At 44.1% G+C, this 27,652-nt stretch overlaps 1 protein-coding gene across 3 annotated transcripts; it reads left to right on the top strand.

The window, feature by feature from the left end:
- Nucleotides 1-27,520, top strand: pi4kb (phosphatidylinositol 4-kinase, catalytic, beta). 3 transcript variants are annotated; one of them, XM_036538333.1, is made up of 12 exons: nucleotides 1-155; nucleotides 8,154-9,178; nucleotides 17,074-17,118; nucleotides 19,956-20,183; nucleotides 20,579-20,806; nucleotides 21,440-21,549; nucleotides 21,994-22,098; nucleotides 22,237-22,360; nucleotides 22,867-23,132; nucleotides 23,680-23,812; nucleotides 24,290-24,410; nucleotides 24,802-27,520. In XM_036538333.1, exons 2-12 carry the CDS (start codon nucleotides 8,159-8,161, stop codon nucleotides 24,981-24,983), a joined length of 2,562 nt encoding a protein of 853 aa, XP_036394226.1. In that variant the 5' UTR covers nucleotides 1-155; nucleotides 8,154-8,158; the 3' UTR covers nucleotides 24,984-27,520. The 3 variants fall into 3 exon arrangements, with proteins under 3 accessions (XP_036394226.1, XP_036394224.1, XP_036394225.1); XM_036538331.1 differs by lacking the exon at nucleotides 1-155 and adding an exon at nucleotides 336-401; XM_036538332.1 differs by lacking the exons at nucleotides 1-155; nucleotides 17,074-17,118 and adding an exon at nucleotides 336-401.
- The last annotated feature ends 132 nt before the right edge of the window (nucleotides 27,521-27,652 follow it).

A 27,652-nucleotide genomic window follows, 5' to 3' on the forward strand; every position in this document is an offset into this window, starting at 1 on the left:
CTACAGGCAGTAGATACGGACATCCCAGGCCTGTCAGTTCTTTAAGTTGCGGAGAGAAACTCCGGAGCCGAGTGGGGTAACTGGATGCTTCTCCAAATGGAGCAGGAAAAGTGGAGATAGATAAAATATTCAAACTTCACTCGACTATCGAAGAGGTAAGAGTCGTAGCTATGTTTGTTGTTGTTGACCTGTTACTGCAGTATACAAGGAGGGTTTAATTAAAATGATTAAACTGCCTGTCAATCCGTCAACCAAAGCCAGACAGGATGAAGAGCCAACGGTAACGTTAGCTGGGGGAACAACTAACTAGGCAGCAGTCTAGGTAGTCTTGGAAATCATGGCAGATTTATTCATTTTGTCAGTCATTTATTTGAGCCGATCAAAGTGTCATTTTTCAAGAGGTAAATGTTCGATTCAGATCATTCGTACTGAGTTTTGCAGCTTTAGCTAGACTAGCTAGTTAACTTATAAGGCAGGATAGCTAATGTTCGCTGTCTTACAAGGTAATTAGTGATAGCTAGACAGGTCGTTTTAAAATCCGCCTCAGAGCTAGCCTGCTAGCGTGAACAAATGTTAGCTTCCTAACAAGTTATGTTGGTAGTTAATGTTACTCAAGCAAGCTAAGTTAGTTCTTGCGGTCGAAGCAATCACGACCATGTACCATTTATCTAGCTAACAATAGCCGGACATCCAGATTGATGGCACAGCTTGTGTCCGTAGCTAGCTGTTCAGTGGGGTAGGGTGTGTTAGCCCATGTCTTAAATTCCTGGGGTAATCCTTGGCATCAGTCACGATCAGACTAGCTAGCTACTACTGTGCTATCGCCATCATCGCCCTGCATTCATCCAGGGCTTTTGGACCGGTAGCTAACATAAGATAACAGGCTAGCTCATTGTTAGTTTTTCTTTGTTGGCTAATAAGTTAGTACAGCTAAGCAAGAGGAGAGTCCCATGTATTCAAAAGTTAGTTAGCTAGAGCTAAGTACGTTTTCAGGATAACCTAAGATCCCTGGTTGTTCGTCAAACAGCACATAAAATATTAGTTCTTGTTTTCGGAAGCAATCGTTATCTTACGTATCCTGGTTCTACTGTGTAATCTTAGTTGCCTGGTTTGCTATAATTTTGATAATTGTTTAACTACAGTTAGCTAGGTAATACATTTTTTTGCGAGAATTCGTAATACAGCCTCGGCCAATATTAGTCTCGCCAACATTTAGCGAGCTACCATAGCTAGCTAAATCCCATAACTATCACGGCTAGCTAATATTAGCTGCTACTTGTTTTCAGCAGTGAACAAATTGTAAGTTAAAGAAACTGAGAGCTCACTTGAGAGGCAGAACAGGACACTTTGAACTGTAATAAAAGTAATGCAAGAAATTTTATAATCCGATACAACATGCTATGTAGTCTAGCTGCTAGAGAAATAGACTGCGTTAAACTGGGGTAATTGGAAGTCAGATACCCCGCATTTTGACCTAGTTTAACGGGAGTTCAAGGCGCGGCTCGGGAACACTTGTTAGCTGCTGTAGCTAGCGAGGTATTTATCGAGGTTTCAATGGAGAATTGTCGAAGCTTTATTGACTAGTGGAGTTATATGCAAGGATTTGTCGTCATGTTGATAGTGCTCAAGAATGATCTCTTCGCCAAACGGAGATTCAGTAGATGGTAGATGCACACTAGGTAGCTGATAGTACACATTGCCATTATTATGCGATTATATTAGATAATTTATCGACTGCCGTTTTTAATGTTCATTATTTAAACCCACCAATATTAAATGGTGGTTGTAATTTATACTCTGCAGAAATGATCAGATTTGCAATGTCTGTCAAAATGGTAGTGACATACAACAAATGGCACCCTGGTCTTATCAAAGGAAACTGTCTGTTTGCCCTGATCTTTTTTGATTTGTAGTTAGCAACTTCCATATAATTTAAACAATTCGGCTTCAAGACCGATTTTATTGCATCGTGACTGTGGGGTTATTCCACCATCAGCGGATGGAAAACAAACCTGATCCGCTAATGTGTAACATTGCCCCAGCCCATTTTTTTTTTGCAGTGGAATTGTAGGAGCCTTTGTCAGACAGGTGCGATTCTCTTTCAGTATCGGATACAGTGTGTCCCCTGGGATGTGGCCTCACGAAAGCGTGGTCACCTACAGTTAAGGTGGCAGCTACTGCCCAGTTTTGCGACAAATGAGAGTCATTGCCAAAGGATTGTCAGGAACATTTTGGTGTCAGTTTTGAAGGTGTGACCTGCCTTATAATTGGAGGATAAAAACAGACAAATGAAAACACTGTGAAATGCATAAGGAGGGATGTGATCTCAGTTGCTGCCCTCAGTGAAGCTGCCTGTCAGCCTTTGTGTGCTCCTGAGAAGGAAGAAGCACTGTATCAATGTCAGTGTGCTTCTGATCAGGACCTACCTCCCTCCAGAAGAATCACAAATGCTCATTCGCTTTAATTTCAAACAGACAGAGCGAAATGTCTGACCTGTATCAACTTGCAAATGTAATGAAGCTTGCTCTGAACAGCCCCACAGGTCCCAGTGTGGAGTATCTTGTTGGGCTAGCTTTGGTTTATTGTACCTGCAGAAGCGCTGAAAGAAGGGAACGGAAGTGCAACTGATGGCATGTCGCTGTTATTTTAGCTGTCTGTGGACACTGTATTTTGCCTGAAGTGTAAGATGGAATCCTTTCTTACTGTTCTGGCTTGTTCATAGTGTGCTGTTCTTTCTGTTAAATAGTACCCTGGTTGATTTTTGCTAGCATGTAACTCATTGATTCAGTGTAACCTGAAGTAATGTGGAAATACACTGATTACAACATGATAACAGAGGCAGTGAGTTCACCCAGGATATACCTAGTGATACAGCAGAACAACTCAGACGCAACACACCACAGATAGCACGGACCTCACTGCTCACTGATACCCTGGGAGAATGGTTAGAATGGGAGAAAACTGCGGCCAACAACTTTGTTTCCTCCAGCTCTTTCTGTCAGGCTTGTAGGACCCAGTGGGCAGAGAAAATGTGACAGTTGGGCCTTGGTGAGTAAATGAACTGGACTGCCTGAGGCCTGAAGTCATGCATTCCTTTGGGAGTTGATTCTTAGAAGAGATCAATATTCCTGTGTGTCAGTTTGTCATCACTGTTTCCATTAGAGGTGATAGAGTCGACATTCAATAATTGGATGCGGTGGGGGACAAGCGTAATGGAAACAGGTGTAGGTTCCATTTAAGTCCGAGAGCATAGATTTCCGTAATTGTACTCACGGTAAGGGAGTTGACAAGCTGAATTCATGAACATTTGCATGCCTTCATGTACAGGTAGTGTAAATGGCACAGTTAATGTAATGTATGCAAGAGCAGAGTGGCCATATTTGACAAGATGTAATCAGGATCTTTTTTCATTTTCAGATGTATTTCTGTATTTATCTATAGTCTAGTTCAAGTGTACAAAACGCAGACGCTGCTTTGATTTTAGAAAGTCTGGTCACTGTTTGGCTGTGAAGGCTAGAGCCGCTTAGAATGTCAAGTTGCACATACGAAATGAAATACTTAAGTGTACCTAGAAATTCTGCATCCGTAATGTAGCACAAGTCCAAAGATTAAACAGGGAGCAGGAGCAAGATGTGTACAATTATACAGATGGTAAAATAAACATATCTGGTGGTGCTATCAGGAGTGATGTGGAAAGCTTTGTAGACTCTTCTCCTGACATTTCCAGACTCTGTGCGCTAATATAAACCACTGCTTTGTTATTATCCAATACAGGGAACTGCATTAGCACTTCCAACGTTAAGAGAATCCACTTTAAGCCTTGATGCGAGAAATAGGTGTGATAAAATGTCAGATTTTCTGCAGTGCATAGAAACAGCAGCACATACAGTGAGACAAAGCGTTTTTACAGGATAGCTATGGGACTGGAGCCTACAGGGTGAGAAACACAGTTTTACATCAACAAGCTCTGCATGTTACACCAGAATAGAGGGAGTGATGCATTAGTGAACCTGAAAGACAAAAACAGTCTCCTTTCAAGAGACCAAGCACAACAGCAGGTTAGCTTGATAGAATGATAGAAGTAAAATGCTGATTATACAAACTGCCATCGCTCATCACCACTGGGCTTGCGTAATAACAGAGAGGGGCACCCGGAGGGATACCTGATGATCACGGAAGTCTTGTGTTTCCATGTTCAACACAGGAGCACCTGTTCCCTTAGATCTGAAGCTACGGTCTCCACAGGGGAGCACTGTACATGCAGGCGTCTGCTTCTGTTACAGAACCTGTCGCACAACTTCATACCTTGATGGGGCCCACCAGAGAGAGAGACACCCCATGCTATTGGAGACTATTTCTGGTGGCGTTTGTAGGTCTTTGCGTCATTGAACAGCCCCACCTGACAGAAACGGAGTGTACGAGCTGAGATGGTGTTTCCACTCAGACACTAGCAAAAGAAAATCTTTGAAAGGCTAACAGTTTGTGACCAGACACGTTCTGTCTGGTTTCTTGTTTCCACGTGTTGAATTTGCACAGCAGGGAGAGAAGGCAAGAGCAGATGTCGGTGGAGAGGGATGTTATTGCACAGTATAAAGTAGGGCATTTGGCCTCATCACATGATGTAACGCAGAGCAGATTTTCAGTATTTATATCAAAGGGGACTCCCGAGTGTTTCAGTCATTAAAGGTGCAAGCTGCAAGAACACTCTCAGAGGTTCCTCTTGGATAAATTTTCATCCGTCACAATGACAGGGTTGAAAATTTTCCGTCATCATTTTCACAGGTGCGAAATTGAGCGCTTCATTAGCATTAAAAAAATTATCACTGGAAACAAAGCATGGTACAGATTTATTTGACAAATCCCTGCTAATTCCACTAAAATGACATGCTCTACAATGAATATTGCAGTTAGGCCATGGCCATAACACTCACTGAATTTTACAATGAGTTCCTTGAGTGATAGCATGGACTGTGACTCTGAAATGCATAAAACAATAATTCAGAAACAATAAATTAATTTGAAACTATTCATTTGGGTTTAGCTCTTTAACTCACAAAATCAATTGCCCTGTGCTTTGATTAAAGAATAAGAATAAGCAGGATTGGAATCGGAATTGATAAAATTCAAACGATACCCAACCTTACTGAGTTGCAAACTGTTCATCCATAATGATGACAGGCATTGTTGGAGATATGTAGTCTTTGATTTCAGATAGAGCCATCTCTAGTAGTGAGTGATTTTTACTACATGCAGTATGTAATATACATTAGGAAACCTTTTAAGAGTCAAAGCAACAGAAATAGCTTGGCCTATAAATCACGGTTAGGGTTTTTTGGTCTCTCAGAGCTTCTGAAATGCGGTAAATGAGTGATTGTCAGTTAATGGAAATCGTACAGACTAAGTTTTACAGTTTGTTCGAGTCTGGACAGTGTCATCAGGTGGGTTTACGGTGGCCAGGGTCCATTGTCACTCTGCTCATCACAAGTCGTCAGGCATATGTAATTCACTGTGCTGTTGTCTGTGAGAGATGCGCTTACTCTTCAGCTATAGCGTTTGCTCACCAGTGGCGCACTCTGACACTTTTAGTGTGTAAACTATGCACTGGCTGCTTGCAGGCGTATTAGAGGATTTCATTCACCTTGCTTCAGTGCTCCAGTGCGTATAGAGGATGCCACTGTGAAGTCAGCTTAGTGCAACAGGCAATTCCAAAGGGGGACACAAATAAGAAATAAAACAGCATATTTCTGATATTTTAATAAGCTTCTTCTATTTATCACTATAACGCTAGGTTGCATTGGTTTCACCTTTGTGAATTTTGGTGCCCTCCATTAATTGTGATTTTTTACCACATGCAGTGTGTATCCATCAAGTCCACCCATGCAGAAAGCTTACACATCTGAGATATTGAATAGTAGACATGGAACTGTAATAACCTTTGGACAACGTGGCTGAGAAATGCCACAGGCAAGGAGTGTTCCAGCGAAAAGCTGAGTTTCTTACCTGCCACAGTCCGCAGTGGCCTCTGCGATTCAAGCAGCCTCTTGCGTACCTTTTTGTCCTGAGTCAAGTGCCACTCCTTTGCTTTGAGTTCTCAGTGCATAAAGGCTTTCATTCCCTGTGTGAAAGACACGCGATTGATAAGAGGGAACGTGCTGCATACCTGAGCACTTCAAAGGAGCAGTGCGGACGCTGCGCTGTGGTACTGCCTCAGATAGGCATCACCGTCGTTGAAAGCAAGCTGTAGGCTTTCTGACAGTTCAGGCTAGGTGCTGGATGAATTCATAAATATTTACATCCCATCGAAAGCTGTTTCTGCAGGTGGATGCCTAATGCTGTCCTCAAACAAATGGCTGATACACAGGACTTGCATTATACATGTTTTGTCCAAAATCCAAAATACACCATTTTATAGAAGAATTGAGAAATACTACTGTGATTGGTATTTTGGCTTTAACAGACAGCAGAAATGGTAGATTGCTTCAGTCAGGCCCCGGTGAACTATTGAAGATGGTTATGCAATGTTTTACAACTACACTACATGATTTAACTTGCCGTCATAAAATGTTTTGATTTGTAATAGATTGTTTTGATATTGATACCTGTGGTATAGACTGGAATGAAGATAGGTAATTGTCTTACATATTTAGCCTACACTGTTTGCATCTGTAGTGGGTAAACCTGTATGGTTTTCACTGTGTTAATCATTGTTTTGTAGCAAGCTGCTCAATCTATGCAAAGGTGTAAAAATGAGTGGGCTAAAAATGACATGAACTGAGAGTGGGATACTTTTGCTCAGACACAAAAAAGTGAAATACAAGTGAAAACTTTGACCCCCCTGTGCTTCTCATAACACTCCTGTGACATCAGAGTGGTAATTGTGTGCTCGGAAAGCCAGGATAGTCTCTAAGGAGGCTTAGGGTCTGTCAATATGTCAGTACACGTGTTTAAATAGGATTCTGTTTTAGTCGGTGAGAACCGTCAGAGCAATGCCGTGTTTCAGGTCCTCTGTTCAAGTGAGCCAACGGTTCGTCTGAGTAAAGTTTCAGGTGAAACGGCAGAGGGGAACCGTGAGTGTTGAAGACCAGACTGGAGCAGTCGTGACCGTACCCGTACCTTCCACTTGGATGGCATGCCGCACGTGTGGCGTTCTGCTAATCTGCTCAGGGAGATTACAACCGCATGCATTCCGCAGCAGGGGATCAGTAGGGCATGGTGACCCGGGAACAGGCCGCAGGCACATACTTCTCACCCAGAGCGCTGCTGCTCCCCCCACAGCACATGTGACCCGTGGCCAAAGTGCGAAGGGGATGGTCAGTTCAAATCGCACTTCAGCTGTCTGTACGGCAACGCCTACCCTCGGACTGCGCCGTGCCTTGAGAAATGGTGCCTTAGGTTTCTGCAGTCTCCCCTGACATGCTTGACGTTTTTGAATAGAATTTCATTTCAGCAAAATACCTTTGTGGGATTGTTTTCCAATGTCTTTATCCCAAAGCAGTATTTTTTTAATACAGAAGGATAAATCTGATGGTAGATGGAATAACTACAGCTTTCTGAAATTCAGTATGAAGACTAAACATGTATCTGTTTTAGGACAGAGAAGGAGTATTATCACTAACGTAGCAATTGTCTTTAGTTGCGTCTTGTGATTGATGAATGCACCGGAAAACACACTTCTCTGCAAATCTAAGCATATATGGAATGGATTGTAGAAAATAAGGACGTTTGAATGGAATATGGACTTTTCATGAATAAAATGCAATCTACACTGTTTTTCAAAATAACAACAGCTGTTCTGTGTTTTGTGTGTGGTAGCCAGCAAACATTCAGCCACAGCCAAACTGTGGTCACACATGACAAGGCCCATTCATTGGTTACGTAATGTTATGCACTGTTGGATAGGGATGGGATAGTTTTTCACTCGCTTTTCAGATGTTCATGACATGCTGTTTGCAGCTGTGTACAGCTGTAGATGAGTGATTGAGATTTCTGGACCAAATACAGGGATTGGATAAATGTTTGCCATGTTACATTTACAATCTGTGTGTACAGTGTTTTGGTGGTCCTCCTGAATGTTGTGAAAATCATTGAAAGCAATGCATGTTGGGTACACAATGGTGACTTTTCATTGGCTGCTCTCCCTGTCTCCCTCACAGTGGCCATGGGTGATACGGATGTGGAGCTCTCCCCGGCTCAGGCAGAGGAACTTCAGCAAAGCCCCTCCGCCTCATCTACCTCCTCCTCCTCCTTGCCCTCCTCTCCCTCCTGCAATCACCTCCTTCAGCCTGTCAGCCCTGGTAGCAGCGGGGGAAGCCCACGGGGTGGCAGCCCGCCCCTGGGCGTCATTTCTGAAGGAGTGAGCGAGCTCAGCGTGGTCATCGACCCCGAGGTGGCCAAGAAGGCCTGCCAGGAGGTCCTGCAGAAGGTCAAGCTCCTCAAGGTCGAGGGCGAGGGCGTGGGGGGAGGCACAGAGAAGGGTCTGGTCAATGGCAGCGCCCACCCAGAGGCCAAAGAGGGTGGAGGGAGCAAACCTCCCAAAATCCGGGAGGAAGAGGAGGAGCCCCTCCCGGGCACGGTGAAGAGCGCCCGCCGCCGGCAGAAGAACAACTCCTCCAAGCAGTCCTGGCTCCTGCGGCTCTTCGAGTCCAAGCTCTTCGACATCTCCATGGCCATCTCCTACCTCTACAACTCCAAGGAGCCTGGCGTGCAGGCCTACATCGGCAACCGCCTCTTCAGCTTCCGCTACGAGGACGTGGACTTCTACCTGCCCCAGCTCCTCAACATGTACATCCACATGGATGAGGACGTGGGCGACGCCATCAAGCCCTACGTGGTGCACCGCTGCCGGCAGAGCATCAGCTTCTCCCTGCAGTGCGCCTGGCTGCTGGGCGCCTACTCCTCCGACATGCACATCTCCACCCAGCGCCACTCGCGGGGCACCAAACTGCGCAAGCTCATCCTCTCGGACGAGCTGAAGCCCGCCAGCCAGCGCCTGCGCCGGGAGCTGCCCCCGCCCCCCTGCCCGCCCCCCGTCCTCAGCCACGCCCACGCCGAGCACGGCCTCTCCCCTTCCAAGCGCACGCACCAGCGCTCCAAATCGGACGCCACCGTCAGCATCAGCCTCAGCAGCAACCTGAAGAGGACGGCCAGCAACCCCAAGGTGGAGAGCAGTCAGGATGAGGTAAGCATGACCGTAACACCCCTCCCCCTTCCCAGGTTGTGCTTGCAAGGAGATGGCTGCAGGCAGGCCAGAGTGATGCACAACAACGTAGGATTTAGTTACCATCATGTGCTGTGTTGTTTTTCAAGCCCTGCTGAACAATTCCCAGATCTCTTTCAGGTGTTCTTCCCTGCATACGGACGGGTCACGTCTGTAAGGATGGATGGGAGACTGCGTTTTGTCATTCCTGGGTTTACTGGCTGCGGTCATACTTCAAAACTGCTCTGCTTCACAGTTTCACGCTAACAGTGTATTTTAGGCAAGCGCTTGTGACAGTGTTGTCAGGTACTGTCGACTTTTCTCTCACTGTTGGAACGTCATTGAAATGCAGGGTACAGACAGTCCCTGTTTCGCCACAGTGATCTGTGTTTTTTTTTTTCCCCCCCATCTTTTGTGTGTTTGTGTTTGGCTTGTCTTTCTTGTTTTAGTTTGATGTTTTCCTTCAGTGAGCTTGTGCTGGAGAGCTCAATATGTCCAGGGATCTAGCCATTTCTGTGGGGGGAAAAAAGCAGTTTCTATACCGTGTTCTAGAATGTAGCCACCACTAACAACGTTGTATCTATGGGAGAATTATATTTAACTTCTAACAATGTGGTTGACAGCACGTTTCCAGCAATACATGGCGTAATAGTGGGAACTATCTGCATGTCATTTTTTCCAGTTCATATGAGTGGAAACATTGGCACTCAGAATGTTTAATTATTACAGTACCTTCTGAAGTAAGCCATAATTGTAATGCCTGCCCCCAATTCTAATATATCACTGTAAAATAGCAGATTGATCAATCAAAAGTATCATGATATCTTAAGGAATGTATTTAGTATCAGGTATCACTTAAATTGCCAAATCTACTCTCTGCACAAGGTGCTTCTGCTTTTGTTGTGTGTGTAAAGGGTAGGGACGAGATGCTGTCTTGTGTTCTGATTGACACCACCTCCAGAGCACTTCTGTATTTGAGGAATCAGGAACTACCGTAGTGCTGTACTGCTCCTGTGGTGGATCCACTGATTGCTCAACTAAGTGGGTCACTCACATGTGGCAGAGACTTCTGCCCTGGCAAACAAGGAGTGTGTGGGGGCAGGTGATAAATACCAGCATGCCTGCGTACAGTCAAGTGAGAGCGGGAGACCAGCCGCCCGTCTCTGAAGCAGCGTGCTTACCAGTCCCTGGCTTTTGAATTTCTATCAACTCATTGCAGGTCTAAATGGTGGAGGCGGGGTTTCTGGCATCAGTTTTGGTTCCTTCTGGTCCTCATTGTCTGTGTCTGTCTCAGGCCTTTAACACATCAGAGTTTAAATTTCTCACCTTTTTGTGTTGGATTGATCAGGGGGTGCCTTTGCTAGACAGCTCTGAAGCAAGGGTCAAGGGTCAAGGATCAGTGGAAAGAGTGTCTGCCTTCCATTTGGTTCTCATGGAGTCACAAGGCAGGGTAGGGGTGGGTGATGTCATTACCTGTCAGTGCAGGAGGGGTTTGGAGTGTGTTTTGCTGACCTCTAGCAGTGTGTGTGTGTGTGTGTGTGTGTGTGTGTGTGTGTGTGTGTGTGTGTGTGTGTGTGTGTGTGTGTGTGTGTGTGTAAATGTGTGTGTGTGTGTGTGTAAATGTGTGTGTGTGTGTGTGTAAATGTGTGTGTAAATGTCTGAGTGTGTGCTGTGAATCAGACATGTTTGCTGTACTTCCTCACTGTCTCATGATTAAAAAGGAGTCTGGTGGACACAGGAGATTAGTCACCCTGTTAGATACATTCTGAATGTGTGTCGAATCTGCAGGAATCACAGGGCAAGCACAAAACCACGTGCAACAGTTGCAGCATTGTGGTTTGCAGGGTCACGAGGCAAGAGGTTGTTACTGCTCAGAGGTGCTCCGCTCAAGTGCTGCGGCGCCAAGTGCTCTCCTCTGTCACGAGTGTGGCTAAACATCCAACACCGACCATAACCATCGTGTTATACCTCCTGTAGTCTGCTGAAGTCAGAGCTCTTACCGATCACTTTCCAATAATATTGTCATGTTTTTGTTGTTTTAACGTGTGCTGTTTTAGACAAACGGTTTGACATGAATATTTTCACAACAGCTGGTGCCAGTGGGGCACTTCAGTGTTGAACATAACCAGCTGTTAGTCACACACTTCTGGGTGCCACAGTGAAAACAGGCTGTGGTGAGCAGGTAGTACAGTACAGTGCATTGAATGCAGATGTCTTGAGGCAAATTTGAAGCAATGTGTTCTGGGACCAGGGGCGTTATAGGGGGGTTCTGTGGGTGGGTGTGTGTGGGTGTGGGTGTGGCTATGGGTGGGTGTAGGGTGTGTTTGCTTCTGTGTGATTACCAAACCAGAGCTGGCTCTTTTCACGCTACTTTCCTGCAGAGGGTCATCCTTCTTTTCACCTCTCCCTAATGGCTTAAATGAAATCTGGAAATGGTGCATGTCACACAGAAACAGAAATTTGTGGCCGTGCTCATCAGGACACACCCTTTCCCCTCTCTCGCTCTGTAACGCGCAGGCCCTCTGGCTTTCCCATCTGTGCGGGAACATCTGTTTCTCCTTCTCTCCATCTCCCCACCTCTCTGGTTATCATTCCTTTTCCCTCGTATATGGCCCCAGCATCCCCTCCCTCCCCACCTTTCATCTCTCAGCTCGTTGCTGTGTGGCCCTGAAGGGATCTGACTGACCCTGCTGTGCCTCACATCTGACCGTCTCCCGTGCTCTCACACCTCTGCTTTTCTTTCTTTTAATCCCTGCATCCTTGTCACCTTTTCTCTCAGTTTCCAACCACCATCGCTTTTTTTCCTCTCTGCACCCCACCCTTCCCCCTGCCTGTTCTCCACGCCACCCCCCCCCCCTCTCAATGTCTCTCTCTATTGGTGTGAAACTTTGCAGGAAGCAGTTCTGAGACATGTGATCGCTGGAGACATTGCATTACGGGGCTCTAATTTTCAAAGGGCTGACCACAGCTCAGTGACAGTACAGTAAGCAATACCTGCCACGTCCTTGCAGCAGCCAGAACAGCACAGCACCCAGGGTAGTGGATGTAACATGACCCCTGTTGTCGTCCGTACCCCCCTGTCAATGACAGACATGGAGAACCTATTACTAGTTAAATACTGGAATCACATTTCACTTGCAGCTCTGTGCAAGTATTAAAGTCAAGAATGCACTTGCTGGCTCCATGACGACAGGGTTAATGTAGCTAACCCTGAACTCCCTGAAGATGATGACATCAGCAGTCAAGATTCTCAGTTTGGGTTGGTCTATGATTTTCTTTCTTTGTTTTTCTCTAGAAATGAAGATTCTATTAATTCTGTTAATTTAGTTGCACTACTGTTGTGGTCATCGTGAAAATCTCTTGAAATACAACAGCGTGTTAGCTCCTAATGAGATGACAAAAACATCATGGAGAATCACTCAGTTTTAACTCCTCTTGAAGCCACTGACCCTTGAGCTATGATTTGTTGTGCCAGCGGCCGTGCCCAATGTAAAGAAGCATATTGACCCCAAGTTCATTCCAACACCTTTGGATGCAATGGCACAATTGCAGCAGAACAACAGTTCCCCAAATGCCAAATGTTCCTCATACTCTGAGGAATTACATAAAGGGATATATGGAGCCTTGGCCTCTCAGAGATGTGCAGCACTGATATGTGACATAACAGGGGAAGATTAGAGGTTGTTTGAGTGTGGGCTGGGTCTATTATATCAGAGTGCTGTATTTTCAGTAATCCCCTGCACTTATTCCTCTGCTGACAGATATTAGCCCATCTGTTCATCTATTTACTCTTCCCCTCTTACTTTCCCTCCCTATTTTTCAGGACAGTAACCCCCCTCTCCCATTACATCACCCTTTGCGCTGGCCCCATCACCATAGTTACAGCTGCCCAGGGTTCACTTGGGTCATGGAGGCTTGGTGTTTGTTTAAGGAGTGGGCTATGTCATCCACTACTCCTTCTTTTACTGCCTGCCACCCAGAGACTCTTATCAGTGCACAGCAGGGGGCGGAATTTACCGTCTATAGTGGCTAAGGTGATGTCTTTCAGCAAAGCTTGATGCCATCTTGGTGGTCCTTTATTTATAAAGACATGGTTTCTGTTCAGACATTGCTGAAGATAAATCAACATTAGCTTGATTTCTTAACTGTGATTTGCTAAGTGAATTTATCTGGAAATGGCTGGGATATGCTCTGTGTGTGATAAGTGTAACTAAATGACCCTGGCCTCCCTGCAGGTCAAAACATAGATCTTGTACAGTTAACACACATAAACACACCAGCTGGGCTTTTAAAGCCTTTAAAAGCCTGTCTTTAGAGCAGACAGAAAAAGTCACCCACGCTCTGATGTATCCTCAGGGTATGTTAAACCAGGAGGGATCAAAGGGGACGTGTTGTTTCTCTGCTCTTTATGCTTGGTGAACTCCCATCAGCAGTGTTGATAGAGGTCGCTTTATCACGTTTATAACTGAAAATGAGCAGGCTGGGACCTTCTGTAGGGGACTGTGAGCATTACATTACTGTGAACATCCAGGATATTGTGTGTTTGGAAGTGGAAGGAATTTGAACTTACTTCCCCAACTGATGGCAAGTTTGTCTGGTGTGACAGTGACGCCTGCTCTAACACTTTACTGTAATGCTAATGAGCTTTTTACACATAAGATGATGCAAGATGATGATGATGATGATGCGGATGTGTAGATCCTTCCGCCCATCTCCGTTTTCTCCTGTCTTTCCTTTCTCCCCCCGATTTGGGTGTCCCTCAAGGCAGCGTGTGACCCGGGTCATGTGCTGCTGTTGATCATGGGTTACCTCAGTCCGAGCAGCAGGAGCTGGGTCCCATGCTTTCTTGTGCGTTCCCGGTCCTCTGCCCCCTATCTGCCCCGCTCCTGGTTCTCTGCCCCCTCCCCTCCCGCTCCCATTTCTCTGTCCCCTACCCGCCCTGCCCCTGTGTTTCTGCCCCCTACCTGCCTTGTTCCTGGTTCTTCGCCCCCTACCTACCCCACCCCTGTGTCTCTGGCCCTTTCTTGTCCCGCTCCCATTTCTCTGCCCCCTACCTGCCCCCCTTCTGTGTCTTTTCCCAGTCTGGAACAGTCGCAGTGCATATGAACATTTTTACATTTTTGTACAAATTAAACGTCAGTCTCATTCAGAAAATGAATATTGCTGACAGAAATGTTTGAAATGTTAATAAATACATCAAATATTAAGAGGATTACAGCAAATAATGTAATTTTGTTTGGAGCCATAATCAGTGTAGAATACTATCTTATTAGCTTGACTACAGTGCTGGGAAATGTATGCTGTATTTGATTTTTTTTCAATTTGAAAGTTTCAAAGTGTAATTGTAATAATCTGTTTAGTCTGTAAACATTTTCTGACTAATTCACGTCAGAATGAATAACATCAAGCACATTTATTTCTCATGACTTAATTGAAGTACTTTGTGTCAGTGGCATTGTTTAGCCTTTTGGAATTACATCTGTGTTTCAGATTAGTTAAGCATTTGACCTTCTTGGATTGTAACTTGGCTTGCAAGTCTTTATTTGAGGAAAGGTGGGGGTGGTGGTGGTAAAGAAATATATGCAGTATTTTTAACAATACATGGTTCTTAAAAGCAAAGGAGTGGCAAAGAATCTTAAGCTTGAGGGTTTTTTGTTTTAAGCAATGGTTCTTTTTCTTTTGAGAAATCCAATTTAATTCTTATATTTGGAGTATGAAAACTGCATTTGAATTCGGAGCGGTGCCAAGCAGCCAAAACTGAATAGCTTTCTCTGTTTTAGACACTGCTTAAAATTGTTCGCAAAACATTGCTCTGAAAACAGACAGCTGCATTCATTTTCTTAACCAAACTGATCTGCGATGGCCTCTGTAGATGGTCGCAGCTTGCTTCTCATGGAGCATTCTCAGTTCCTGAAAATTTAGAACCATACGCAGTTTCATTGGAATAAGTATATTTTAATAACACTGTCAGACTGAAAAGCTTCAAATAACAAAGACCTTGATCATAAGACAACCGGTGCCTCTGCATTCATAAGAATCATTGGCTTTCTAATTAACAACCTGAGGCTTTATTTACCACAGCTTGAATGACCTCAAACAGTAGTAATGTAGGTGAAAGGCCTTGGATTGCAAGGGACCATAATGCAGCAAATTTCTTTGATGTAATTTTTCTATTAAATCACATGATGGGACAGGGAAAAAGGCATTTGGTTACAACCCCTTTTCACTTTTGTCCCTGAAAAATATTTTTAGAATGGAATTGTTCTTTTGATTTGACCTCCAAGGACCCAGCAAGGTTTTGGGAAAAGGCCAAATCCGTTAATTACTTAATGGAATGTGCTGATGTAACTGTCCCAAATCAGTGTCGTTTGTTCTAATTGCTCAGTCAGTGCCATTTAACAAAGATGGGAGGCCAGCTCCAAAGATGATTTTGGCTGTCATATTCTCTGTGGACCTCCGCATTGATGTTATCCATGCTAATGCAGTACTCAGATATTCCAGTGCCCCCACCTGCTCCTAAGTTTTCCTGTCTGTTACTATTGGGAATTACTTGTATCTCTGTTAGAATAGATTTGTGCCCCACTTGTACTCAGTTTACCAGACAATTGGTACAACCACTTACAGTATGTTCATTACTGGCCATTTACCTTCATGTTTGTAGACATACTGCTGGCATTTCTGGGAGAGAAAGCTCTGTGGCTTTAATAGGACCCTTCATTACAGGACAAGCTGCCTGGGTCCTGTCTGGAAAACATCCATAGATCACATCGGTCCACAGTGCAGCACAGCAACAGAACCACCACAGCATGTCACTGGGCTGTACCTGATGACTACAACGGAGCAGTCACAGCACTGTACTCCTCTATTGGCCCAAGTCCCCCTAGCTTAGCAATCACGGAAATCCAGGCTGTGAGGTTAGAGGCTGGCCATGCTCCTGTTCCTGGGATTAACCCAGAGGCTCTACACAGGGATAAGTGAGGAGGAGCACCCACCTACCCTGTATTTCCCCCAACTCAGTGTACACCCTTTACTTCTTTGCAAGTAGATCTGGCTTAGAGGGGTTTTCTCATGATGGATTGAGGAAATTTACATCCTCAAAAGGTATATAAATGTTTGCTGAGGTAGTGGTATGCATCTGCACTCAGTAGTCACATAATGGTTATGGATAAAGGAACATACTGACCATACTGACGCTCTGTGATTGGGTTGTCTGTACTTTACTTTTTATTAATGAGGTCCCTCCCTCTAAAGTAAGTGCATGCAGTATAAGGATCTCACTCTGGACACTTTTGTTGCACTTTTGTTACTATTTGTTGTTTTTAATTGGGTATGTTAGTGTAGACGTGTAACTAAACATGTTAGTTTAGCAACAGTTTTTGTTATCTAGTCTTTGTTATCTAGTTTGGCTAATTTCGCTTGCTAGTTATATTAGCAGTTTATCTGCTAGCTACTTCACTTTGCTAGCTACCAATAATAGTCTAATTTAATCATTTGGTGATAAAAAAGGTTATTCTGACTTGATGACCTGTATTCTGCTAGGCACATTGCTTGTGGGTGAGGTTCTGTATGTTTGGTGTAAATGTTAATATGGCCTTGAATAGTCCCTAGGAGACTGCTAATATTGGCTATTAGTCATCCATGGAAGTTAGTTTTTTTTCTGTACTGTACTATAAAAGTGTCAGCCCCAAGACATTATCACAGCCTTTTCATGTTCATTTTTAGTTCATTCTGGGTCTTGTGCAGTCCGTGTGCACATACTAGTATGTGTTATGGTCATCACCCATTGGCACACTGGACACACACATTCATCATTGTCTTGTTTTTGTCTTGCCTTCCCTCTTCCCTACTCTTGTACTTGTAACCCTCCACTTTCCCAGGGTTTGAGCTCCAGCACTGAGAGCCTTGACTCAGAGACTGGTACAGTAAGTCCACTGTCTCATTAATGTCCTGGTGCTGTGCTCTGTGGGGTGCTGGCTGACTTCATTGGCCTGTTGTGTAGTGGTATCCTCCATTTAACGGCAAAATAGTGTGACCACGGAGTGAAAGTGAAAGGGTATATCATACCTGACAATATAAAACCCTGTAGTCAAGTAGAAAGAGTTGCACATTGTGCTATCGTGATGCTGTCTTGATTGGATAGTTCCTAAAATTGGTATGCTGATGGAACTTCCAGTATTTGAGGTAGGATCTAGAGCAATCAGGGAATGCTTTGTGTAAAAAGGATCGTTTATGCACAAAATATATTTTTACGGCACAGTTCACTTTTTCAGATTCAGAGTGGGGTTTACATTTTTGGGTGGAGATATATCATTTTCAGTCTGTGGTCATTTCATTTTTCCATGAACATCACTCAATACTGTATCTGTCTCCGATCATACACTTGTTTATGCATGTCTGTGACTCATAGACTTATCATAGTGTTCAGTCTTTGGGTATACTTTGAGACAATCATCAAAATGAAACCTATGCCTCTGTTGTTTGCTAATTTACTGAAAGTTGTGATGAGCAGATGAGTCAAAGATTTGACTGAGTCAAGACATACTAAATCTCTTTCAGCTTCTATGGTTTTTGTATGGCATTCACTTCAGGTTTGAAGCAGACCAGAATTTTACAATCTGTTCATGTAAACTTCAGATAAATTGGATTCAGCAGCCTTATATATTGAGTGTTGTCAGATCCTTGCTTCAAACTGGGTGTGAATGGGAGAAAAGCGCTGCAGGCTGACCTCCTGCAGTGGAAGTGGGTTTGTGATAATTTGGCATGAGAAGGTTTGGTTTCTGGGCCTTTTGCTTCTGTCCAGCCCCATGGCTGAAATGAAATGAAGAAATGTCTTATGAGGAGTGATTTGCTTCCAAATGATGACCGTGGAGGGATATTTTGGAAGAATTTTAAGCGGCCTGGCCGTTTGATCTGTGTTTTTCCTCAGGGTGGTGTGTATTCGTGAACACAGGACTTTCTACTGTTATCTTTGCCAAACTCTCATCCTTTCCTAAGATACAAGGAAATGTGCACCGTGATTTACTCACAATGACAACGTGTCCTGACATGGCTGAGGATATCACAAGAATGTTAGCCAACACGTTAAGTTGCATCATTGATCAATTAAACGGAATTTCACAATTTTTGGTTCTGGTTCAGTCATCTCAATTACTTCAATAAGTTCCAATCTCTTTGCTTCACCCCTGAGTTTTTAAGTCCTTGGCAGATTGAACTGTTTTACTGTTTATTTTTTTTTTTTAAACACCATGTATATAAATAAGAGGTCCCAACACTGATCCCTGGAGGACTCCTCTTCCCACAACATGATGCTCAGATTTGAATCTTCTTATGGTTATTTCTTTATGTTCTAATCGTGAGTCAACTTTTTGAATCTTTGGATCTATGAGTCCACTTTGAGACGACTACTCCAATTCCTACCAATTTGTTTCAAAATACGTTGTTTGTACTTTATCAGTGCTTTTTCAAAATCCAAAAATATAATATCATTAACCTGAATTGTATTGTGGACTACATCTGAAAATGGGGGGAAAAATCCATTTCTTGTCAAGCAAGTAATCTTATTTTTGCATTCTTGGTAGATTGTGGTCAAAATTGTCTGAGGAAGTACCTGAAAATTAGTGATTGGTGGACTGACATTGAAGACAGGAGAAATTTCTTTTCTACAGATAGTTGAGAGAATTCTATTCAGAGAATTCACATCTTCCTAGAAAACTGATGTATTAATTGGGTCAGTTATATCTGCATAATATCTGTGTAATTTGTAATCCCCTAAGACAAGTTAAATGTGTCACGATGACTTCAGTATTAGATAGTTATTACAATTCAGTGTACATGTAAATTTTAGAACAAAACCATTTTAAACAGTGGCAAGCAACACCACTATTGTGTCTATATCAGATTATTTTTTTCAGTTCTCTTGGGCTTATTGCTCCAAGTAACTACTTTACTGCATTGAGGTCATGTGCTGGAAATGGACTAATTATGCTAATTTGCTCTCATGTTGTGGAGCATTTTAGTGATTACCTACCAGTTGTTTCTTGGGAAATGATAAGGGAGGATCTGTTGGCTTGTTTAAAGGCTGGCCGCAGATTTAATGTTTGGGTTTTTGTTCCTGGAAAATGTGATGTACACTTTTTATTGCTAGAGTGTTTCAGTACTGCCACCTGATGGTGGCTGCGTAGTATTGCAGACATTCATGCTTCTATGTTCTGTATTCACTTCCAGACATAAATAGCTTTTTTTTTATATACCTTCATCTGGAAATACCAATACAGCTGTGACTTGAAAGGCTTCTTTGGGGAAATCTGATGTAGTTAACCACTGTTTCATTTCTGTTTAGTCGGTAACAAGGATGTTACCATTAAATTCTCCTTAAAGGGTCTGAAAGGAGGAGGATTTAGGAAGACTAATGCGGTCAAGTGGTGGCTACAGCGGCCTGATTGGTTTGGTTCATGCATTTCCCTGGTCTCTGTCCTGTCCTATGTTGCTACAATTGCAGTGCTTAATAACACTTTTCCTTTTCCTACAAAGCAGTTTCACAAAAGAAAGGTGAAAATGTGGAGAGTACCAAAAACTTTACTTGGGGAAGCACACTAGTTTTTTTCATGAATTCTTATTATTGGAGGTAATTTCCTTTTTCTGTCTCCCCTCCTTGTCCCTCCATCTCTTGTCTCCACACTCTTGCCTCCCTCCTCCTTTCTCTCTCCCCTCCCCCTCCTTGGCTGCTGCCCATACTGTTTCCCCCTGCCCCCCACTTTAGCCGGTGCGCTTGACCCCCCAACGAGAGTTCATCAAGTCCCTGATGGGCATCGGGAAGCGTCTGGCCACCTTGCCTACCAAGGAGCAGAAGACCCAGCGGCTCATTTCCGAGCTCTCCCTGCTGAACCACAAGCTGCCTGCCCGTGTCTGGCTGCCTACGGCCGCGTTCGACCACCACGTGGTGCGCGTGCCCCACACTCAGGCAGTGGTGCTCAACTCCAAGGACAAGGTAAGGCTTGCAGCAAGAGTCTGAACAGAAGAATAAAATAAGGCATTAAAATTTCATTTGACTGGAATCTGCATTTGGAGGTGTTGCAGTTGTTTTGTTTGCCAAGTATTTCCCCTGCTATAGCGACGTGTGCCTGGATGTAATATTTTAGATCGCATTAGCCAGCAGTGCTGACTTACATTTTCTTTTTTAATTTGCTGAACAGTAAACAAATAATAGTTAATGACTGTTTTATTGAATGTTCATTTTAAATTAAGAAATCAAATGGGAGAGTACTGTATTAGCAGGGAAAAAATATCTGCTGAATTCATTAACACACAGTTATCTCATTTAAAATACCAGTTCATGCAATCCTTCACTCACCCCTGTCTTGATACTGTGGTGTCCCTTCCCAGGCACCGTACTTGATCTATGTGGAGGTGCTAGAGTGCGAGAACTTTGAGACGTCCAGCGTGCCGGTGCGAATCCCGGAGACGCGTATCCGCAGCACGCGCTCGGTGGAGAACCTTCCGGACTGCGGCATCACGGCCGAGCAGCGTGCCAGCAGCTTCTCCACCGTGCCCAACTACGACAACGATGACGAGGCCTGGTCTGTCGACGACATAGGCGAGCTGCAGGTGGAGGTGAGAGAGGAAAACTTTCCAGCTTTCACATGAGAACAAACAGCTCCCAGTCTGCGTTTTCTTCCTTAATATTTGCCATAATTTATGTGACTGTCAGGCTTGTGCTAATCTGTCTGTCCAAAAAATATACTCACTAAAAATTTATTCAGAGTTCAGGACAGGTCGTCTTTGCATTTAGACCAAATACCCTCATAAGATTAGATGACCAGTGAACCACAGCAAACCACAACTCTCAGAATCTATCTGTGTCTTCCCCTCCTTCTGCCTGCCAAATGGTTCATCCCAATCTGTCTTTTCACTTCCCCATTGTACATCATTGTAGGGGGAGGGGAAAGTACAACTCATAGGGACTGCAGGACATTTTAATTTTCAAGGCATTCTAGTTCTTAACATTATCATTTAAATCCATTCCAGCATGTTTTATTGTATATTGTAAAAGGTTGAAACCTCTTTCTTTGTGAGAAATGCATGTAAACAGCTTGGCTTAGAGCTTCTCTGCTCCTGCAGTGCAGTGATTTCTGCTTCAGTTTCCTGGTATCCCCCAGTGCACAGAGGGCTTAATTGATTTTGTGTGATGAGGCCCCTGTGGAGGCTGAGCACTGATCTCCGGAGGTGTTCTCACTGTGGTTTCAGCTCCCAGAGATCCACACCAACAGCTGTGACAACATCTCCCAGTTCTCTGTGGACAGCATCACCAGCCAGGAGAGCAAGGAGCCTGTGTTCATCGCCGCAGGAGACATCAGGTACTGCACCACACTCAGAGCAGTCTGTGCTGCTTTAGGAGTGAAGCTGACATGTCCGAACAGCCCAGTGCAGTGTTACAGCAGCAAAGGATTATGGGAAAATTTGATTGTTTAGGGCAGTGCATTTTGGTATTTAAGTGTGACAACTGGAATCAAGCACAGACTAAGTAATTGTCTTTATGTAAATGAAAGCAAATTGTGCCTGTGCTGCCTTGAAAAACTACATCATGCAGATGGGTGTTTCGTTTTGGATGAATGTGTATTAATTTACAGTTTGGTCAAGTAGTACATTTTAAGTGATTCAATTTTTAGCTGTGTATTTTTGCATTGTAGTTTAGTCGATGTTTGTCGTGCAGTATGAACATGCACTGTGTGTGTGTGTGTGTGTGTGTGTGTGTGTGTGTGTGTGTGTGTGTGTGTGTGTGTGTGTGTGTGTGTATCCAGGCGGCGTCTGTCGGAGCAGCTGGCTCACACCCCCACCACGTTTAAGAGGGACCCAGAGGACCCCTCAGCTGTGGCCCTCAAGGAGCCCTGGCAGGAGAAGGTCCGGTAAGTGTCAGCAGAGCAAAGTGTCATACACCAGAACCGTTATGATTGAACGTGTGCATTCACTTTTAGCTTGAAATGAACTTCACTTCCTCTTTAAAAAGTGTTTTTGTGAAAAAGACACTTCCCTCTGTGACTTAGGCGGATAAGAGAAGGCTCTCCCTACGGCCATCTGCCTAACTGGCGTCTGCTGTCAGTCATTGTGAAGTGTGGGGATGACCTTCGACAAGAGTTGCTGGCCTACCAAGTCCTGAAACAGCTACAGGTAATGACGCTGGCAGTCTGCCATCTCCCAGGCCACATCTAGTGGCCTCCTCATTCAACCTTCTCCTAAAACAAGATCTGTTCATAACATGTTTTTCATGTTTTTCATGTTTACTGAACATTGTTTGCATAAGGTGTCTGTATTTTACAAATTATGGTACTCTGGTATACTCTGATAGTTCAGTCAATAAATTCTAATGATTGACAGTCATGGGTGTGTAGAATCACTAGCAGTCTTATGTTCTGTATCTGTTCTTGACCTGAGCTAACATACTATCCCTGTTGTCTTTTTCTCGCTGTTCATCTGAAAAACACTTCAAGATTCCCTGTTTGTAACCTTGAGCCATACAGCTTGTCTTTTACCAGTAAAATCCCAGCTGCATAAAAGGGCAGTGGAGGCATAAATTAAGCAGAAGGATCAGGCTAATGACTTGAATAGTGGATGATGTGATTACCCGAGACTACAAGCTGAACATATGATCTCATTTTCTCCCTCTCCCTGTGCAGTCGATCTGGGAGCAGGAGCGGGTTCCCCTCTGGATCAAGCCCTACAAGATACTGGTGATCTCCTCGGACAGCGGCATGATCGAGCCGGTGGTCAACGCCGTGTCCATCCATCAGGTGAAGAAGCAGAGCCAGCTGTCGTTGCTGGACTACTTCCTGCAGGACCACGGCAACTACACCACCGAGGCCTTCCTCACCGCCCAGCGCAACTTTGTGCAGAGCTGCGCCGGCTACTGCCTCGTCTGTTACCTGCTGCAGGTCAAGGACAGGTGAGGGAGGAGGGCGCACTGTGGGGTTTGACCCATCACTCACTCTCTAAACATCCTCCTCCGTCATTGCTTCCAGTGCCTGGCCTTCATTTCTCTTAGTGTGTTACTTGTACCCTCCCTGCCTCTTTTACACTCTTCCTCTCCCTGGTAATTTGTCTCACAGGCAGGCATCTTAGCACTGCGCTGCATGCGTGTGGCGGTTGCTGAAATTAACGTAGGAATGCGTAGGAATCCGTTAAATGCTAGGCTTTCTTCATTACTCACAGGTTAGAGTGAATTTTCCATGCTATTTTTACCACCTTCCCTTTCTGCGCATCATCCTCCATCCCATGCGTGGCTTCCTCAATTCCATCCGATTTCTGTTTCAGCATTTTTTGCTTCCGCTGTCCTTGTTTATGACCCCCCCCCCCCCAGATCTCTCCCTCTTTGACTCTGTTACCCTAACTGACATCTCTGACTTTTACTCTCCCACCTCCCCCCCTTCTCTCTCTCTCTCTCTCTGTTTTTTTGCCAATTTCCGTTTCTCACGTCACGTCTCTGTCTCCAGGCACAATGGGAACATCTTGCTGGACTCGGAAGGCCACATCATCCACATTGACTTTGGCTTCATCCTCTCCAGCTCTCCCCGCAACCTGGGCTTTGAGACGTCAGCCTTCAAACTCACTAGCGAGTTTGTGGATGTAAGCAAAAACCAATGCAGCACCATGACACCAGCTCCCTAGAGATGCATCGTAGGGCTGGCATTTATTTATCTACAAATTGAATCTCTTTACATTTAATGATAAATCCAACATTTAGGTTGTTCTCTGTAGTATACTTAAAACTTCTGTGCAATATGTCTGTGTATTTTTCATTGGGTTGTAATTGTTTTTTCAATACTGTCATATGTTGGAATGTTACGGCATTGTTTGATGCAGCGTTGTTGATGGGAATTTGTACTGGACTTAAATCAATTTAAGTCTTCCATCGCCAATAAAAAAAAAAAAAAAAACAATTGCTTATTGAGTTGTGTGATACAGAATGACAGCATGCAATGAGATAGTTTTTATAGAGCTGAGAATATTAATATGGTTATTACTTATAAGTATGGTTATTAACTTATTATATGAAATAATATGGTTGTGTCTTGTGTGTTTTGTGCTTTTTGTGTGTGTCAGGTTATGGGTGGCCTGGATGGGGACATGTTTAACTACTACAAGATGCTGATGCTGCAGGGTCTGATTGCTGCACGGAAGCACATGGAGAAAGTGGTCCAGATTGTGGAGATCATGCAGCAAGGTAGTCCAACCTGCAGCCTTCCTGCATCGCTCAAAGATTAATGCAGAGCTTCGGCTTACAGCCAGCATGATCAGTTACCATCGTGGTTTAACACGTTTAATTGAATGCCCGACCAAGGAGAGGGCAACATGGTCTCGCTGCAGTCAGGCTTGTCTCCTCTCACTTTAATTGACAGCACACCAATTATTTCCTTTTCCACTTCCTTCCACTTCTGGCCTTCCCTCTACTTTTCTTTTCCCCCCTCCTTAATCAGATTGGTAATATTGTGTTTTCCCCGCTTCAGAATTACGTTGCACTCTCACATGTTCCTGTACAGATGGAGGCCATCAGATGATTATGTTATGGGAGCTAAGTAGGTATCTGTCATTTCGCTCCTCCTGTCCCCTCTCAGGCTCACAGCTGCCCTGCTTCCACGGCTCCAGCACCATACGTAACCTGAAGGAGCGCTTCCACATGAACCTCACAGAGGAGCAGCTGCAAGTCCTGGTGGAGCAGATGGTGGACGGGTCCATGCGCTCCATCACCACCAAGCTGTACGACGGCTTCCAGTACCTCACCAACGGCATCATGTGAACGAACACACACATACACACACACAGGCGCACAGAACGGGACTCGCGTAGAGACCGAGACTGAAGCAGACTGAGGAGCACACGTCTTGTAATGTCCGCGCCTCTGCTGTCACGACCTTGTGTGTGTTGTCCCTACCTGTGGACTGATATCGCTGGGCTTGCTCCTGGATTTTTTTTTTTTTTTTTTTTATACCTTGACGGATGAAGCCCCAGCTTTGTAGTTCTCATGTGTCTCCTTCCTCCGTGTTGACTCTTGGCCACATCCCTTTACATGCTTCCCCCCACCTGCATTTTTTCCTTTGTCTTCATTTATTCTCACCCCCAGTTTTTAATTTGTCCAGATGCCGGGGGCTTTGGGGACACCCTTCCACTCTCATGTACGACACCTGTCTGATTTTTCCTACCCCATTCACCTGCTAGCCGTGTTTCCTTTCCTGTCCGACCCCCTGCCTTTGAGGGCGTGTGTCTCTAATGGAATTCCTCCATTGTGTACATACTATGCATCATCCCTGCAGGTGTGAAGGATCGTTCCACACTGATCCCAGGAAGGTTTACAACTGTAAATCAAAGTCTTGCTGCGATGCCATGGATCTGGACTGAGACTCATTGTGACGTGAGAAGACCATGGGCAGACTTAAAACACAGCAAGACTGCAGAATTTCACTGGCTTCCCCTTATTCAGGGTCCAGTATTCACAACAAATATGGTCTGAGGGGTTCAATGACATCAGCACTGGCTTGACAGGTCCCATCCAGTTCAGTGCAAGTCTTTGCTTTGAATGTTCTACAGTATTGTTAAAGCCTGCTTCAACAGTAGTGTGTCAGTGCTACATTAATTGGGGCAGACTGCAGGGTCTAATGACAGTGGTCCTGTGTTGATCTCATAGAACTGGACTAGGGGTTTTGGGAGTATAATGTGATATGGGGCCAAATAAGTAGACATTATTTATTGCCCCCGTACAAAGCTTTACAAAATAATTAGAACACTTGCAGACATCCTATTGCGTAATAGGCATGATGCAAATGTAAGTAACATTTCTAGTTTGTTGTAGAGTTTTTAAAATGAGAATGTGTTTTTAAGATATTAGAAGCACAAAGAAAAATCCCTACAGTCCTTAAGCATAGATGTTTTAGTGGACTAATTTTATAATACTGCACATAGTATACCACAGACATTTTTGCGCATTTCAGGTACGTAACATCCCTCACTCATGCTAATTTTGCCCATGTGTATGCATTAATCATAGTCAGTACCTGTTCAGGAAGTGTAAATGAGATTTTGGACAGTTCTAAAATGTTGCAGTCAAAGTTCAGAACTCTCCCTCTGTTGGTGTTATATGGAATGTGTAGCCGTGGTGGCCTGGTATGCACATCTACCCTGGGCTGTGACTTGCAGTCTGATTTTATGCTTCAAAGTCAATGCTGGAAGAGGGGAGAGGTGTGGTTGTTTTTCCTGAACACACTGATGTATAAAGTCAGATATTGGATGTCAGGTGCCTTGAAGAAGAAAAGGAACCTGGCTGCCCAGTCACACACTGAGCCACATAATTCATTCCTGGCCAATAAGCAGGGCCAGGTAATTTGTCTTTCTTGAAATAGCAGTGTGGAAGGGTAACAACAAATCCTCCCCAACATTTCGTGCACATAATCCCTAAATTGGCATATTTCCTAAAGTGGCAAGAGGTATTAAAACAAGTGAAGAAATGCATTTCAAGATGAACTGCTGGGTGGGAAGGCAGTGTAAGAAGAGTTTCAAGAATCTGTTGGGTTGAAATTCTCTACACGTTTTACAGAAATTCACTAACACAATAGAGGCAAATGTATTTAAGAAGCCTTTTGGAAATGCAATGGCACATCTGGAAAAGCAAGATTCACTTTAATACTTAAACCACTAAAAAAGATGATCAAAGACAGAAGCGCCTGATGCTTGCGGAAGGTCATCTGTACTCTGAATGCAGAGTCAAACAACTGAGAATTCTATATTATATGGCTGTCCCTTCTCTCCACCAGTTTTTTTTTATTGTGACTTCGGTCGAGATTGAGGTATTTTCTCTAAAGATTAGCTCAGTGTTTGCGGTGGGAGGCGATGAACATGTTTCTGTTCTCTTCAGAACTGAATGATCTTTGTCTGCTTGATTGTTTTATTTGTTCCTGGAACAAAATTGTACCACCTGTCCCTGTCTGGTCACCTGTATTGGTTTCTCCTTCACCACTCCACAAATCTTAGCAGAGGCTCAGAGTCTTCTCCACTTTCCTTTACAATGAATCAGTGGGGGATGAGCCTGCTGACATCACTGCTTTCCTGTTTGTAACTTCCTCAGTTGCTCTATTTTTACTTGTTTTCTTTGTTTCTTTGTCAGTTCCCATCTCCCTGATTAACTGTCTTTTAATGGACCAGGTCTTACGATCACGTGAATGACCTCCCTTAACTTGTGAATGTCTCTTTGTATAATAAATTAAATTTTCTTGTCTCAGTATAGCTGTGCAAAATATTAACACAATACAAATGTGGCATAAGGAACCCAGTTCATATGCATGTTCCCATAAATACTGTTATTTCAACACCCCCTAGTACTTGCTACATTTTAAAGGTATTTAGAAATGTTACTTGGCCGTTTGGAATGAATTTGCCAAGAAAAAAAATATGTATGATTACTCTAACTCCTGGATT

Source organism: Megalops cyprinoides, chromosome 10 (assembly GCF_013368585.1).
Source record: "Megalops cyprinoides isolate fMegCyp1 chromosome 10, fMegCyp1.pri, whole genome shotgun sequence".
Classification (NCBI taxonomy): Eukaryota; Metazoa; Chordata; class Actinopteri; order Elopiformes; family Megalopidae; genus Megalops; species Megalops cyprinoides.

Bases quoted from the DNA above. Each gene is read 5' to 3' on its own strand.
- pi4kb (XM_036538331.1), top strand. From the start codon at position 338: ATGGCAGATTTATTCATTTTGTCAGTCATTTATTTGAGCCGATCAAAG. The intron at 20,807-21,439 runs GTGAGAGAGGAA...CTGTGGTTTCAG, and splicing joins TAGGCGAGCTGCAGGTGGAG to CTCCCAGAGATCCACACCAA. The intron at 23,133-23,679 runs GTGAGGGAGGAG...CTCTGTCTCCAG, and splicing joins CTGCTGCAGGTCAAGGACAG to GCACAATGGGAACATCTTGC.